This window comes from Lepus europaeus, chromosome 14, assembly GCF_033115175.1.
Source record: "Lepus europaeus isolate LE1 chromosome 14, mLepTim1.pri, whole genome shotgun sequence".
NCBI classification, from domain to species: Eukaryota; Metazoa; Chordata; class Mammalia; order Lagomorpha; family Leporidae; genus Lepus; species Lepus europaeus.
In genome coordinates, this window is record NC_084840.1 from 97,258,886 (window position 1) to 97,274,893 (window position 16,008).

General features: G+C 52.3%; 1 protein-coding gene across 1 annotated transcript in view; it reads right to left on the minus strand.

Moving 5' to 3' along the window:
- Window positions 1–15,598, minus strand: part of CREM (cAMP responsive element modulator) — a 70,778-nt gene extending 55,180 nt beyond the window's left edge. The window contains exons 1-2 of the mRNA XM_062211198.1: window positions 15,538–15,598; window positions 4,280–4,379 (exon numbers count right to left, since the gene is read on the minus strand). Coding sequence (XP_062067182.1) covers window positions 4,280–4,326 — 47 coding nt within the window. The 5' untranslated portion in view covers window positions 4,327–4,379; window positions 15,538–15,598. The remainder of the gene's footprint in view (window positions 1–4,279; window positions 4,380–15,537) is intronic.
- Window positions 15,599–16,008: the final 410 nt, after the last annotated feature.

Consider the following 16,008-nt stretch of genomic DNA (forward strand, 5'->3'; position numbering starts at 1 on the left):
GATCGGCCCAGCTCCAGTTGTTGTAGCCATCTGGGGAGTGAACCTGCAAATGGAAGATCTCTCTCTCTCTCTCTCTCTGTTCCTCCCTCTCTCTCTGTAACTCTGCCTCTCAAAAAATTAAATCTTTTAACAACAACAACAACCAAAGAGTCTGATCCTAGAAGGCCAGTGTTGTGGAACATCAGGATAAGCGGCTGCCTGCAGGGCCAGCATCTCATATGGGCACCAGTTCAAGCCCCGGCTGCTCCACTTACAAACCAGCTCCCTGCTTATGTGCCTGGGAAGGCAATGGAGGAGGGCTCAAGTGCTGGGCTCCTGCATGTATGTGGGAGACCTGGAAGAAGCTCCTGGCTCCTGGCTTCAACATGACCCAGGCTGGCTGTTGTGGCCAATTGGGGAGTGAACCAGTAGATGGAAGATCGATATCTCTCCCTCTCTCTAACTCTGCCTTTCAAATAAAATAGATCTTCAAAAGGAAAAGTATATACTCTTAACATGCAGGTATTATAAACAGCATAGCTAGGTTCTAAAGCAAGGTCTTTTTTCTAGAAAAAGTCCGTCTTTCTAATCACCAATCTGTTTCCCAAGGTGACCCTTTACCTCCCACTCCGGCCACTCCAAGCACTTTGCGCGTATCTCTAGTATAGCACTGGCTTGGCACACAATGCACACAGCACTAACACTGATGTCGGCAGCTTCGGGACAGGGGTCACGTCTGAGAGTTCCACGTATTCTCAGTGCTGCTTTAAGTGTTCAATCAATCGATCAATCAATCAGTTATTCTGGAAGACTATGTAACGGCCAGATATAGGTGTATGAAAATAAGGCTTGGAGAAACTGAGTGTCCACAAGGCACAGGATAGGTAGCCTACAGGAGATGACAAGGAGGTCTTGCCACAGCGACTCAGCCTGAGCCAGAATATTCCTTCTTCATTCAGAAGTGCTGTGACTCCCACATTGGCTGTACCCGTTTGTGTGGTTCCACTGCACCTCCTACGGCGCTCGGTACCTGTCATTCAGTAGAACTTTGATACTCAAACCAGTTTATTTGCAGGTAAAAACCATCTGCAGAAGAGTAAGTTTGACACCAGCCTTATCATTTTCATCTGAGTCTATTCTGATCTCTGTCCAACTGTGCTCCAGTACAACCTTATAAACCACTAAGAATCGACCCCGGGTGGCACTCAGGGCAGAAGCCTCAGCCAGCGTCTCAGGGCCTAAGCACCGCGGGCACTCTCGAGCTTTACTGCAGCAGGACCGCGGGACCCAGAGCCCGGCTGTGACGAACTGACAGTGTTCATGCACGTCAGCCTGGCTGCTCGGGCGGCAGTGGTTTTCATGAGGGTAAGAGAAGGAGCCACTAATAGTAATAATCCTGTATTACTGTTGCTAAATGCATCTTAGAACACATCTCCCCAGAAGCAAACACAGTTATACTAGAACCAATAGCAGTCTACATGTCTTAACTATGCACCATTTTAATTTTAAATAATGCTTATTAGAGGATGAAGAACCAGTTAGCAATTATATGTTATAGACTAGTTAAAAATAAATACATACAAGACAATAGAAAGCTAAAACAAACATGCAAGTTTGTAAGCACTGGATCAGGAAACAAAATACTGGCAGTCCTCAATTCCAAAGACAGATAAGGAGTTCCTAAAATGTGCGTAATATACATATATTTTTTATTTATTTGACAGGTAGAATTACAGACAGTGAGAGAGAGAGACAGAGAGAAAGGTCTTCCTTCCGTTGGTTCACTTCCCAAATGGCCACCACGGCCGGCACTGCGCCAATCCGAAGCCAGGAGCCAGGTGCTTCCTCCTGGTCTCCCATGCTGGTGCATCCCATGCTGGGCCATCCTCCACTGCCTTCCCGGGCCACAGCAGAGAGCTGGACTGGAAGAGGAGCAACCGGAACTAGAACCCAGCGCCCACATGGGATGCCGGCACCACAGGCAGAGATTAACCAAGTGAGCCATGGCGCCGGCTCCAAAATGTGCATATGTTTAAACTTAACAATTGAGAGCAGTAATATTCTTCTCTTATGAGATTAAATATTTCTTCTGAAATCTCCTGTATATTATTTAGCAAACCCTTTTCCCCTTTGATAAAAAAAAATATTATCCCAAATTGCTCCAATTTAATGAAACTCGGGGCCAGCACTGTGGTACAGCAGGTCAAGCACGGCCTGTGACACCAGCATCCCATATGTGCACTGGAGTCCCAACACCAACATCCCACGAGGGCCGCTCCACCCCCAATCCAGCTCCCTGCTAACGCACCTGTAAAGCCAGAGAAGATGGCCCAGGTCCTTGGGCCCTTGCATCCATGAGGGAGACCCAGATGAAGCTCCCGGCTTTGGCCTGGTCCAGCCATGGCTGTGGTAGCCGTTTGGGGAGTGAACCAGCAGATGGGAGATCAATCTCTCTGTGTGTCTCTCCCTTTCTCTCTGTTAACTCTGCCTTTCAAATAAATAAATAATCTTAAAAAAAAATTGGGATCCTCCATTAAATGTTTAAAGATTTCTAGGATGAACTACTTTTTTTTGGAAGCAGAATTGTGTTTGTTATTCAGTTATTTTCTAGAATTATAATAAAATATTTGCATCATAGTATAAATCCTCAAAATACTAAAGTATACTAATACAGTACTATTTGCATAATGCAATTTAGAAAAAGGTAGGCAACCTATAACATATTTTCAAAAATTAACACAAAGGAATATATGAAAAAATATTTACAATTATAGAAACAGAGGCAATTAATAAAAGTTATTTAGACATGCCATGTAAACAAAAGAAAAACGAGAGGAAAAAGGCAAAGCATTTTAATTTTTATTTATTTACTAGGCAGAGAGAGACAGGGATTTCCCATTTGCTGATTCATTTTCCAAATGCTGTCAAACAGCCAGGGCTAGGCCAGGCCAAAGCCAGTGGCAGGAGCTCCATCTGGGCTTCCTGCATGGGTGGCCACCACCTGCTGCCTCCCAGGGTGCCGTCAGCAGGAAGCTGGGATGGAAAGCTGAGCTTGGTCTCAAATCTGGGCACGCCAATAAAGAAGGGGGAGTCCCAAGCAGTGGGTTAACTGCTGCAACAGATGCCCACCCCAGAAAAATATTTTTTAAGGTTTATGTTATTTATTTGAAAGGCAGAGAGAGAGACAGAAAGAGAGAGCGAGAGCAAGAGAGAGCGAGAGAGAGAGAATCTTCCATCTGTTGATTCACTCCCCAATGGCTAGAATGGCCCCAGCTGGGCCAGGCCGAAGACAGGAGCCAGCAGAAGCTGTCCATGTAGACACGGGGCCCAAGCACTTGGCTTACCTTTCACTGCTCTCCCAGGCACATTAGCAGGGAGCTGGACAGGAGGTGGAGCAGCTGGGACTTAAACAGACGCACATATGGGATGCTGGCATTGCAGGCGGCAGCTTAACAGGTTGTGCCACAATGCCGCCCCCAGAAAAATATTTTAAAGGAATGCTATTATGGGCACCCAGATAAGTGGTTTAACACATAAGTTAGTGGCCAAGATGGGAAAAGGAAATACAGGCCTGAAAAATAACACGAGCAGTTTCTTAATTATAATTACAGTATTCAATGAGCCAGTAAGCTTCTGAAACGTCAGCTGTGTCTGACGCAAAGACAAACTGCACTGCAGAGCCAGTGCACATCCTCCCACGTCCTTTCTCACCTCTGCCAAAAACGGAATTCAACAGGGAAAGGAAAACAAAGTTGTTCTGTTCTTTATTTTCAAATGCCTTTACCAAAGAAAGTCATAGAAAATTTATTTTCTCTTTAGAGCTAGATCCAACTGATGAAACAGAATGTCTCTGAAAGTAATCAAAAGGAAACGTGACAAATTCTATTTGGATTTCTGTAAAACAATGGTGAGAACTTTGTTTTTAAAAAATGGGATACAAGCATGGCCTAAAAGGTAACAAGACAAAAACTCAGGATTCCTCTAATTCTACAGTTCCACTGAACTGTTCACATCCTTACAAGAGGGAACTTCAAAACGTCCAAGGAGATGGAATTAAAATATTTAAAAATTTTTAAATCCATGCACACAAGTATGCGTTCTACTTTCTAACCGCAAAGGCCAGCACCCAGCATAGGGCAAGTGTAGACAGCTGTGCAGCCCTGGCCACGCCAGGACAGTGAGCGCCTAAGACGATGAACACCTTCACCGCGCGGCCGGATGATGAGAATGTAAGAGCGAGCCTATGCGCGCCTGGAATCCAGTCACCACCGAACTTCCCCGAGAAGAGAAGACCACCTACCTTAGGTTTGTCTTAACATACTTCTTCCTGCTACATTTGCTCATCATTAAGGCATCTGTAGTCAGTCCTTGCTCCTTGCTCGTTTTCTTCCTTATGTCTCCTGCGGTAAAATTGTAATTTGGAATTGAGAGATCACACCAACATTTTTAAAAAATCAAAACCTCTCAAGACTGTGGGTGAAAACCCACAAAACTTAAGTTATTTCTCAGACTATTTGCTACTGAAGAAAACCCAATGCCGCTGAACTCATCTGCTACACACTCAGCATAGCTCCTCAGTTACCATTGTCTTAACTTGCACTCTATTGCAATCAACTTTTCAGTCAATTTTTCTTCGTCTTAAATTCAAACAGGTTCTAACAAAGAATTTTTACAGCTTATTCAAAACCTTTTTTTGTGTTAAATATTTTTTTAATATACACTTGACATGCAGAATGAAGCAAAATTGGTTAAAAAAAAAAAAAAAAAAAGGAGGCCAGCATAGTGTCACAGCGGGGAAAGCCACCACCCACAATGCTGGCATCCCATATATTTATATATATTTAAAGATTTATTTATTTATTTGAAAGAGTTACACAGATATGGAGAGGCAGAGAGAGAGAGAGAGGTCTTCCATCTGCTGGTTCACTCCCCAGATGGCCACCACAGCCAGAGCTGCGCCGATCTGAAGCCAGGAGCCAGGAGCTTCTTGCAGATCTCCCACGTGGGTGCAGGGACCCAAGGACTTGAGCCATCTTCTACTGCTTTCTCAGGCCATAGCAGAGAGCTGTATCAGAAGAGGAGCAACCGGGACTAGAACCGGCACCCATATGGGATGCCAGCACTGCAGGTGGTGGCTTTACCTGCTACGCCACAGTGCCAGCCCAATACATTTTTAATATTTATTTCTTCAAAAGGGAAAGTTAAGGAGAGAGAGAGAGAGAGAGAGAGAGAGAGAGGAATCGTCCATCTGCTGGTTTACTCCTCAAATGGCCCCAATGACCAGAGCTGGGCCGTTCTGAAGCCAGGAACCAGAAGCTTCCTCCAGGTCCCACACAGGTGGCAGGGGCTGGAGCAGTTGAGCCATCTTCCACTGCTCTCCTAGGCGCATCAGCAGGAAGCTGGATAAGAAGTGGAGCAGCCAGGACTCGAACTGGTGCCCACATTGGATGCTGGCATGGCAGGCGGTGGCTTTACCCACTATACCATAACACCAACCCCAGCATCCCATATTTGAGGTCAGCTTTGCTTCTGATCCAGCTCCCTGCTAATGGAAAAGCAGCAAGAGGTGGCCCAAGTGCTCGGGCCCTGTCACCCACTAGGTGATCTGGATGAAGCTGCTGGCTCCTGGCTTGAGCTTGATCCAGGCCCAGACACTGAGGCTATTTGGAGAGTGAGTCAGCGGATAGAAGCTATCTCTCTCTCTCTCTCTCTCTCTCCCTCCCTCCCTCCCTCACCTCCTTTCCTCCCTCTCTAACTTTTCCCTTCAAAAACATAAAATAAATGTTTTTTTTTTTAAAAGACAATAGAATATCTCGGAGTTGCTAATTTATTTTGGAAAGGACAATGGCGTTCAGCCTTAGTGCCAGCCGGACACTGCTCAGCTCCGGACACACTGTGTTCTGGCTTCCCCCTGCAGTGCCCCCTCTGACATGGTGTCACCCCATCCCAGCCACGTCTGAAACTGCAGACAGCAGGCGGGTTTGCTAGACCTCACTGAAGGCCCTCCAGCAATGGCCACGGCTGCCACCTGTCTGCCCTTCCCCCACCCACCCCGCCCAGCAGAGGGACCATGAGAAAGGCCCTCCAGCAATGGCCACGGCTGCCACCTGTCTGCCCTTCCCCCACCCACCCCGCCCAGCAGAGGGACCATGAGAAAGGCCCTCCAGCAATGGCCACGGCTGCCACCTGTCTGCCCTTCCCCCACCCACCCCGCCCAGCAGAGGGACCATGAGACAGGGTAGAGCATTCCCACCCTGCTACCCACAGGGCTGCCGCACGTGAACAAAAACCAAGGACGGGCCACTCCTTGGGACTGGGCTTTGTTGTGCTACGCTGGCATTTTACACGTGGACTTCTCACCCCCTTAGCAGTTGTGTGGGCAAGAAGGCTGGACCGTTTGTCTTCCAGGCAGTGCCTGGCATCCATTATATGCAGGCTCTTACGCCGGGCACTGGGACACAGTGGAACACATTGCTCTCCAGAAGCTGGAGATCTAAGAGCACTGTGTAGGGGCTGGCGCTGCAGCATGGTAGCACAGTAGGCTAAGCAGCCGCTGCAGTGCCGCCATCCCTTACAGGCACCAGTTCTAGTCCTGGCTGCTCCTCTTCCGATCCAGCTCTCTGCTGTGGCCTGGGAAAACATGGAGGATGGCCCAAGTGCCTGGGCCCCTGCACCCACATGGGAGACCCAGAAGAAACTCCCGGCTCCTGATCGGTCCAGCTCCCACCATTGTGGCTATTTGGTAAATGAAGCAGTGGATAGAAGACCTTTCTGTCTCTCCTTCTCCCTGCAGCTCTACCTCTCAAATAACTAAATAAAAATCTGTTTTAAAGATTTATTTATTTGAAAGTCAGAGTTACACACAAAGAGAAGGAGAGGCAGAGAGAGAGAGAGGTCTTCCATCTGCTGGTTCACTCCCCAGTTGGCCACAAAGGCTGGAACTGCACTGATTCAAAGCCAGGAGCCAGGAGCCTCCTGCGGGTCTCCCACGTAGGTGCAAGGGCCCAAGAACCCGGGCCATCCTGCACTGCTTTCCCAGGCCATAGCAGAGAGCGGGATCAGAAGTGGAGCAGCCGGGACTTGAACCGGCGCCCACATGGGATGCCAGCACTGCAGGCAGCAGCTTCACCGGCTATGCCACAGCGCCAGCCCCAAAAAATCTTTTTAAAAAATGTGTAAACGAAGAATGATAATATTATGTAACAATGGCGATGATCCTAGGGCTGTGTAATAACTGCTAATTGCTGTTTTTCTCTCAGAAACACTGTGTCCTACTTCAGTAATATATTTTTATAGTTCAAAATAATTTTAGAAATAGAAAAAGGTGTTCAGTGAAGCCCAGGAGCAGCCAGCACTTCCCCTTCCCAGAGGCAGTCGGCATGGAAGGAGGCACCAGCTTGCCACCAGGCGGCCGCAGTGCCAGAGGAAAACCCGGGCCTCCTTCCAGAAGGACAGCGCTCGGGCTGGCTCGGGAGTCCGGAAAACCCTCTCATTCCAGCTGCTCTCTTGTAGTCAGCGGTGATTCAAGCCCGCAGGCCAAATTTAGTCCCTCTAACATCCCCACGACACTTCCTACCGCCCCGACACGCTGTCCTCCTTCAAGTCTTGAGGACACGCACTCGGGCTTCCCTCCAAACCAGCTAGCTCTGTTGTGCCGTCTTCGGCCACCCTTGAGCACAGGTTGTCACTCCCCAGGCTTCCAGTCCCGACCATCTCCTCCACCCCTTCTCGGGCGGCCGCCTGCAGCCTTCTTCGATAGTCTAAACTGGTCGTCCAGCCGACGCCTCCCTCCTGAGCCCAGCTCTCTAAGGGCCGGCCTGGCGCGTATCTCTCAGGAGCTGTTCACAGATCCTCAAACTCATGTTCAGTGAAGCCCAGGCAGCTTCTCCTGCCCACCAGTCTCCTCCTGCTGTACTGTTATTTCGTGACAAAGGCAACGCGGCTGACCCAGCCACTCACTCCCAGCATCCCCTCCCCTCCTCCGCACTTGCTTCCTCCCAGTACAAGGCAGCAAGGTGCTCTAAGCAGTGCAGTAGTGGTGTGGTGTGCAGAGCACTGACACAGAGGTGGGTATTTCTGGAGACATTCTGTCCTGTCAAGTCACCTTGGGAGGAGAAAGCAGCGTAACGCACGCAGGACGTCTAGCTGAGCCGGGAACATCAGCTTAGCTAACCCAGCAATCCCACCTTCCAAGCAACGCTTGATTCTCTCTCTGCTCAGGGCCACCGGTTCAGTGCTGATTCCCATCTTGTGCTGACATCATTACAGCAACAGCCTCTGCTTAAATTACTCCAGCGCACTTAGGCCTCATCTCTACCTCCCTGATCTGCTCGACAAGAAATGCAAATGCAAACATGGCATTCCTCACTTGCCATCCAGGAATCCGGGGTTTGACTCTGACTCCAGCTCCCGCCAATGCACACCTGGGAGGCTCCAGAGAGATGACTCAGCGGTTAGGCTCCTGCCACGCACATGGAGACCTGGTTGTGTTCTTAGCTCCTGGTGCTGTCTAGCCCCATCCCAGCCATCGTGGCATTTGGGGAACAGAAGACTCTTCACATTAAAAAAATATTTTGGGGTCCAGTGCTGTGGCAAAGCGGGTAAAGCCACTGCCTGTGGCACCCCATACGGGCATCAATTCGAGTCCCAGCTGCTCCACTTCCAATCCAGCTCCCTAACATACCTGGGATGGCAGCTGAAGATGGCCCAAGTCCTTGGGGCCCTGCACCCATGTAGGAGCCCCAGAAGCAGCTCCTGGCTTCAGTCTGGCCCAGCCCTGGCCACTGCAGCCATTGGGGGAGCAAACAAGTGGATAGAACACTCTCTCTCTTTCTCTCTCTGCCTCTCTGTAACTCTTCTTTTCAAATAAATAAATCTTTTTAAAAAAAAAATTTTTCCCAGATGTGGATTTCTTCTTCTTCTTCTTATTATTATTATTTTTTTTTGACAGGCAGAGTGGACAGTGAGAGAGAGACAGAGAGAAAGGTCTTCCTTTTGTCGTTGGTTCACCCTCCAATGGCCGCCGCGGTAGCGCACTGCGGCCAGCGCACCGCGCTGTTCCGATGGCAGAAGCCAGGTGCTTATCCTGGTCTCCCATGGGGTGCAGAGCCCAAACACTTGGGCCATCCTCCACTGCACTCCCTGGCCACAGAAGAGAGCTGGCCTGGAAGAGGGGCAGCTGGGACAGGATCCAGCACCCCGACCGGGACTAGAACCCGGTGTGCCGGCGTCGCAAGGCAGAGGATTAGCCTAGTGAGCCATGGCGCCGGCCCCAGATGTGGATTTCTGTGTGTTTACTACCATCTATACCATCAGGTTTGATTCCAGAATTAACGCTTGGCACTCGCTGTAGGTTGTGATGCTCGACTCCTCCTGTGGTCTAACGGTTCCATATAATTTCATTGTTATCAGTATCCTTTAATATATGACAAAACATTCATGGATTATGGAATTAAAAGATTATTTGGTGTAAAAAATGTATATCCATGCATATGAGGGGTCTTCCAAAAGCTCATGGAAAATGCATAATATCACAAAAAAACTAGGCATGGACTCTGAGTTTACTTTGCATCAAAATAAACTTACCTTTGAATTCCACTATCTATAAACTTTTGGAAGTACTCTTGGACAGCTCTCCATACTGATTTAAAACATATAATATAAAATGTATCCTCTTATAGAAAAGGACAGTATTAGACAAATATTCTGAACACCTATTCTGCTGTGGTTAACTACCAATCTCTTCATGTAGCTCTGAAAAACTTGGGAATATTGAAGAACTAAACTTCTTGGGCAACCTTGCTAGAACATGAGTGTCCCTCATCACCTCCCACCCCACCAACCCACTCTCTGTTATCCAATGTTCTCCAATCCTCTGAGAAACCTACAACACAGCTGACACCCGTGCAGTGCCTCTAGTGCACCCCAGCACTTCTGCCCCCTGCAGCAGCGACATTTGCTCGCCAGGAGTCAGTGCCGATTACCACCAAACCTGAGTGAGCCAGCCAACTGCTGCATCAAATAAAATTATGCAATTGATGACATCATTTTAAAAAAGAGCTGTTCCTATGAAAACTAATTTAGAAATGTAATAAGAGAAAGACGTATTTCTTTAAAAAGTCCTGCTTTGGGGTCAGCACTGTGGCACAGCAGGTTAAGCCACCACCTGCGATGCCAGCACCCCACAGGAGCGCCAGTGCAAGTCCCGCTGCTTCAGGTCTGATCCAGCGCCCGCCTAATGCACCTGGGAAAGCAGTGGAAGAAGGCCCGAGTGCCTGGGCCCCTGCACCCACGTGGGAGGCCCAGACTGAGTTCAAGGTTCTTGGCTTTAGGCTGACCCAGCACCGGCTGTTGTGGCCATTTGGGGAGTGAACCAGAGGATAGAGGATCTCTCTCTGCTTTTCAAATTAAAAAAAAAAAAAAAAAAAAAGTCCTGCTTTTTGTATTAGGTTTCACAGTTGGCGATAACTGCAAAATATTGGGGGAAATTACAAAAATGGAGAGTTCTCTATAAAACACTTGTGAAACAGACTAAATTCTTGTTCTCCTTAATCTCTATTTTGAGAGGCAGACGGAGCTGTCTGGCTCACTTCCCAGATGCCAGCAATGGCTGGAACTGGACTAGGCCAAGACCCAGGAACTCGAATCAGGTCTCCGCTACGGGGGACAATCACAACTACTAAGTCATCGCCTGTCACCTCCTAAGGTCTGTATCGGCAGGAAGCTGGAGTCAGGAGCACAGCTGGGCCTTCAACCCAGGCACTGGGAGCAGGCATCCTTACCGTGTGTCAACCAGCAAGCTAAACACTAGCCCCTTGTTCCATTTGTAAAAACCCAGAAATGAGATCTGCAAACTGTGCATTATTGAGTTGGTTTCCACAAGAAAATCTTAATGAAAAAAGAATCCATAAATGCCATTAGCATCGTCAAAAGGAAAGGAAAGGAAGTAGCAATCAAAAGCAGAGCAGCTCCCAGAGAAGTAGAGCACAGAGCGCGCAGTCCCTTTCTCCGGTCTGGGCTGAAGCAGGCGTAGTTGTTTGGGAAAGTAGTCTTTTTTTTTTTTTAGAAAACTTTTATTTAATAAATATAAATTTTGAAAGTACAACTTCTGGATTACAGCAGTTTTTCCACCCATAACCACCTTCTCACCTGCAAACCACCCCATCTCCTACTCCTTCTCCTGTCCCATTCTTCATTAAGATTCATTTTAATTATTTTTATACATAGAAGATCAACTTAGCATATACTAAATAAAGATTTCAACAGTTTGCACCCAAAGTATAGAGTACTGTTTGAAGACTAGTTTTACCATCAATTTGCATAGTACAACACATTAAGGACAGAGATCCCACATGGGGAGTAAGTGCTCAGTGACTCCTGTTGTTGACTTTAACAATTGACACTCTGATTTATGACGTCAGAGATCACCCGAGGCTCCTGTCATGAGCTGCCGAGGCTATGGAAGCCTCTTGAGTTCACAAACTCCGACCTTATTTAGACAAAGCCACAATGAAAGTAGCCTTTGTAGATGAAAACTGGATCACTAACAGCAAGTAAGGCTTGAAAGGGAATGAGAATGAAGCTCATAGGACGGAGCCGGTGCTCCCGGCCAGCCTGACTAAGGCTGGGGGAGGGCAGGACCAGCCAAAGGCAGAATTAACTCCAAACACCATGTATCTGAAGTTGGCTGGGCAAGCCCAGGGTTGTCATGTATTTTTATTTTAAGTGAAGAGGCGTATGGGGAAAATGAAGTGAGATAAAATCAGAAAATTGTGCCCCTTTTAAAGCTGTGTGTTCTTTCAGAAGCGAAGTTTTCACCTTACAATCTAACTTGCGTGTAAAAATAGAAATAGCCAGGAGGAATACTGTAAATAAATATTTCAAACACCTGTAAGTACTGTCTTTAATGTTGCAAACACAAGGTACACATCAAATCAGTAAGTTCCCGAGTAGACACAGATCCAGGGCTACGCCAGTCAGTTTTTTAAAACTTTTATTTAAGAAATCTTAACTCTCTACTGAAGTCATCAAAGGACGAACTCCCCAAGCAGCCGGCTCTTTCAATTCAATTTTCTTGCTGCCTGCCTTTGGCTATTTCACAATGAAAGCAGGATCAGCTGCCAAGGCGGAGATTAACAATGAATTCACACACTACCTCCAGCCTTCGAGCACCCATCGCCAACACTGGAAGAAGGGAAACCAAATGCTGTATCGTGGAGAAGACTGGCCTGCTTGGCTCACTCACTGGAACGTTTTTTTCTTTCTTAGATTTTATTTATTTATTTTGAAAGAGTTACAGAGCTCTTCCATCGGCTAGTTCACGCCCCAAGGTTGCTGCAATGGCAGGGGCTGGGCTAGGCCAGAGCCAGGAGCCAGGAGCTTCAGTGGGGTCTCCCACGTGGGGTCAGGGACTCGAGGATTTGGGCCACCCACCGCTGCCTTTCCCAGGCCATTAGCAGGGAGCCAGATGGGAGGTGCAGCAGCTGGGATGCGAACCAGGGGCCATGTGGGATGCTGGCACAGGATGCTGCACCACCATCCTGGCCCTCACGGCTCTTCTTCCAATAGCAGGCTGCGTGACGGCGCTTTAGGTCCATTTCAAAACACATCTGCACATAAGTACTCACACACTGATTACTAACTGGTAAACCTGGGAAACTAGAGCAGACACTCGGGTTAACAACTTCAGCCTGACCTAGATCCGCCTATGCTGCTCACCTGAACAAACCTAGTATCTTTCTCAGCACAGGAAGGTACCTAAGGAAATGTCACTTCTGGAGGAACTTTAAGAGTGGAAGCATGCCACGTGTCCACGCCAGCGCTCGATTCTTCACCTGTGACAGAGCCGCCCCAGTTCCAGAGAGAGACGCCTTCATGTAATCAATGCTAGTATCCAAAGTCCCAAAACACTTTTAACGAAATATAAATCATTTTTTGTACTACCCATGAAAATAAATTAAGGCTCTTCGAGAGTAGGAACAAAACTGCATGACATTTTGTCATTCTAAATTAGCTGATCTAATTTTAGGTCTGCTTTTTTTTTTTTTTAAGCTTCACTGAGATAACTTTGAAGGGAGTTTATCTTACAAACTTTTACTCTCAAGTAAAATATTAAAATCACATCAGCACCACTTGTAAAGTTTCCCAGAGTCTTGACATTAGTTGGCCGGGCTGTACTACTGTTGAGAACATGCCCTAGGGCTGGGGCTGTGGTGTAGCGGGTACAGCTGCCACCTACAGCGCCGCATCCCACGTGGGCGCCAGTTCGAGAGAACATGCCCAATGATGCTCCCCGCTGGGGAGAAGTGAGGGGTTTCGGAAACCTTCACAGGAGGGAGCTTCAGGACCAGCGCCGTGGAACAGTGGGTCACCCCACCGGCTACAGTGGGTAGACACCGGTTCGAGTTCCAGCTGAATCCCTTCCAATCCAGCTCCCTAACGCACCTGGGAAAGCAGTGGAAGATGGTCCAAGTCCTTGGGCCCCTGCACCCACCTGGGAGACCCAGATGGAGCTCCTGGCTCCTGGCTCCTGGCTCCTGGCTCCTGTTGTGGTCATCTGGGGCCCAGCAAATGGAAGATCTCTGTGTAATTCTTTCACATAAATAAATAAATCTTTTAAAAAAAGAGCTTCTAAAGCTCTCTTAGAGACAACACCTCCACTATCCACTGAGACAGTTATTCAAGCGGTCTTTAGGCAGAACTCCCGTAACTTCATAGCGTTCACTTCTCTACCTACAAAAGCAGTTTCACACACATCTCCCAGCATCTTCCTCCCACACGCCCAGGGAAGCCAGCCACGAGCTCACCTTACCCTGTGAACCTTACAACTGAACTGCACCGCAGACTCACTGTCCTGAGTGAGAGCGGATAAACTCCCACGGACGCCAGCCTTTCCTGTGCTTTCTTAGGCGTCAGAGCGAGCGCGTCTGTGGGAGGAGCTCGCCCCCCGCGGTCTCCAGGGGCAGGGCACACCTGCTGTGTCCTCCACAAGGCCGTTCTACCTGTGTGACGGGCCACGCGTGTTCTCGGAGACACGCTTCTGCACCGCTGATCTGTGACTCACAAAGCCCCGACTTCGCAAAGCGGCCTTCCACACGCGGAACCCGGCCGTTCAAAGCGCTCCGGACTCCGGCGTCCCAGGCCTCCCCTTACGGACGAATGCGGAGCGCGGGCCGGACAGCAGTGGCTCCGAACCCGGGCCGGCAATGTTCGCTCCGGGGCGCTGGCCAGCTGGCCCCGCGCGGGTGCTCCGCGCTGTCCACGAAGCGGCGCAGGGCCCCGCGCACAGCCCACTTGGTCCCTGCGGAGGACCACCGGGAGCGGGTTGTCCACCAGCGGGGAACGGACCGAGAGGCGCCCGGGGCGGCGGTCCACGCGTCCACGCGGCCCGGCTCCGGGCCACTCCCGGGGCCGCCAGGGGCTCCACGCACCGCTGTGCCACGCGCGTTCCTTCCCCTCGGGGAAAAGCAGCTCGCGACCCGGAGGATGGAGCCGGGGGTGCAGGCGCGTCCGACCCCCGCCCCGGCGGACCCCCGTCCGACCCCGCCCCCTCCGACCCCGCCCCGGCGGACCCCGCCCCGTCCAACCCGCGTCCGACCCCCGCCCGGCGGACCCCGCCCCGGAGGACCCCCCCCGTCCGACCCCCGCCCCGGCGGACCCCCGCCCCGGCGGACCCCCCCCCGTCCGACCCCGCCTCTGCGGACCCCGCCCCGGTGGACCCCCCCCACCGTCCGACCCCGCCCCGGCGGACCCCCCGCCCGACCCCCGCCCAGCGGACCCTCGTCGGACCCCCGCCTCTCCGGACCCCCTCCGACCCCGCCCCGGAGGACCCCGCCTCTGCGGACCCCAAGTCCGACCTCTGCCCCGGCGGACCCCGAGTCCTACCACCGCCCCGGCGGACCCCCCCTCCGACCCCGCCTCTGCGGACCCCCCGTCCGACCCCGCCCCGTCCGACCCCCGCCCGGCAGACCCCCTCTCCGACCCCGCCTCTGCGGACCACCGTCTGACCCCCGCCCGGCGGACCCCCACTCCGACCCCGCCTCTCCGGACCCCCGTCCGACCCCCGCCCGGCGGAGCCCCCGTCCGACCCCGCCCCGTCTGACCCCCGCCCGGCGGACCCCCACTCCGACTCCGCCTCTCCGGACCCCCGTCCGACCCCCGCCCGGCGGAGCCCCCGTCCGACCCCGCCCCGTCTGACCCCCGCCCGGCGGACCCCCACTCCGACTCCGCCTCTCCGGACCCCCGTCCGACCCCGCCCCGGCGGACCCCCTCCGACCCCGCCCCGGCGGACCCCTCCGGCCCCGCCCCGGCGGACCCCGCCCCGGACGGCGCCGTGGGGACCCAGCCGCCCGCCGGGACCCTCGGAGCCGCGGGCGCCCCCCGCCGGCCAGGACCCTCAGCGCCGCGGCGGTTGGGCGTGGGCGGCGGGGTCCGCGCGGCTCCGAGGGTCCCGGCGGGCCCGGCCCCGGCGCCCCCGACCCCGGCCCGCCCCGCCTCCCGCCCCGCCCCTGCGCCGCGGCGCCGCCTCCGGGTCTCGGGCCCGCCCGGCGCGCCACTTACCGCCGCGACGGCGTCTACGTAGCGGCCTCGTCACTGGGCGCGGACGCGAGGCGCCCCCACGTCAGCGCCGCCGCCTCCCTCCACACCAGCCCGAAGTAGCGCCGCGGCCGGCGGCTCCGCGCTCCCCTCCCCCACGCCGGCCGAAAGCCCAGCCTCGAACTCCGCCCCCTGCCGGTCGCCAGCGGGAGTGCGGCGGGACGACCCAACAATTCAATGGAACCCGGGCCGGGCGGGGCGGGGCCACGGGTGATGGGCGGGGCCAGCTCGGGGGCGTGGCCGGAAGCCGGAAGCGGGTGCGCCGGAAGCGGGCTGGTTCCTGGCCGCGCCGCTGGGCCGCGCCGGCGCTTGGGGCGAGCCCCGCGGGCCTGTCGGACGGTCCGGCGTGTCCCAGGCCGCCGCTCGGGAGACGCTGGTCCGTGCGGGCGCTGGGACCCCCTGTCCCGGCTGTCCTGCCCCGGGAGCGGCGGGCGA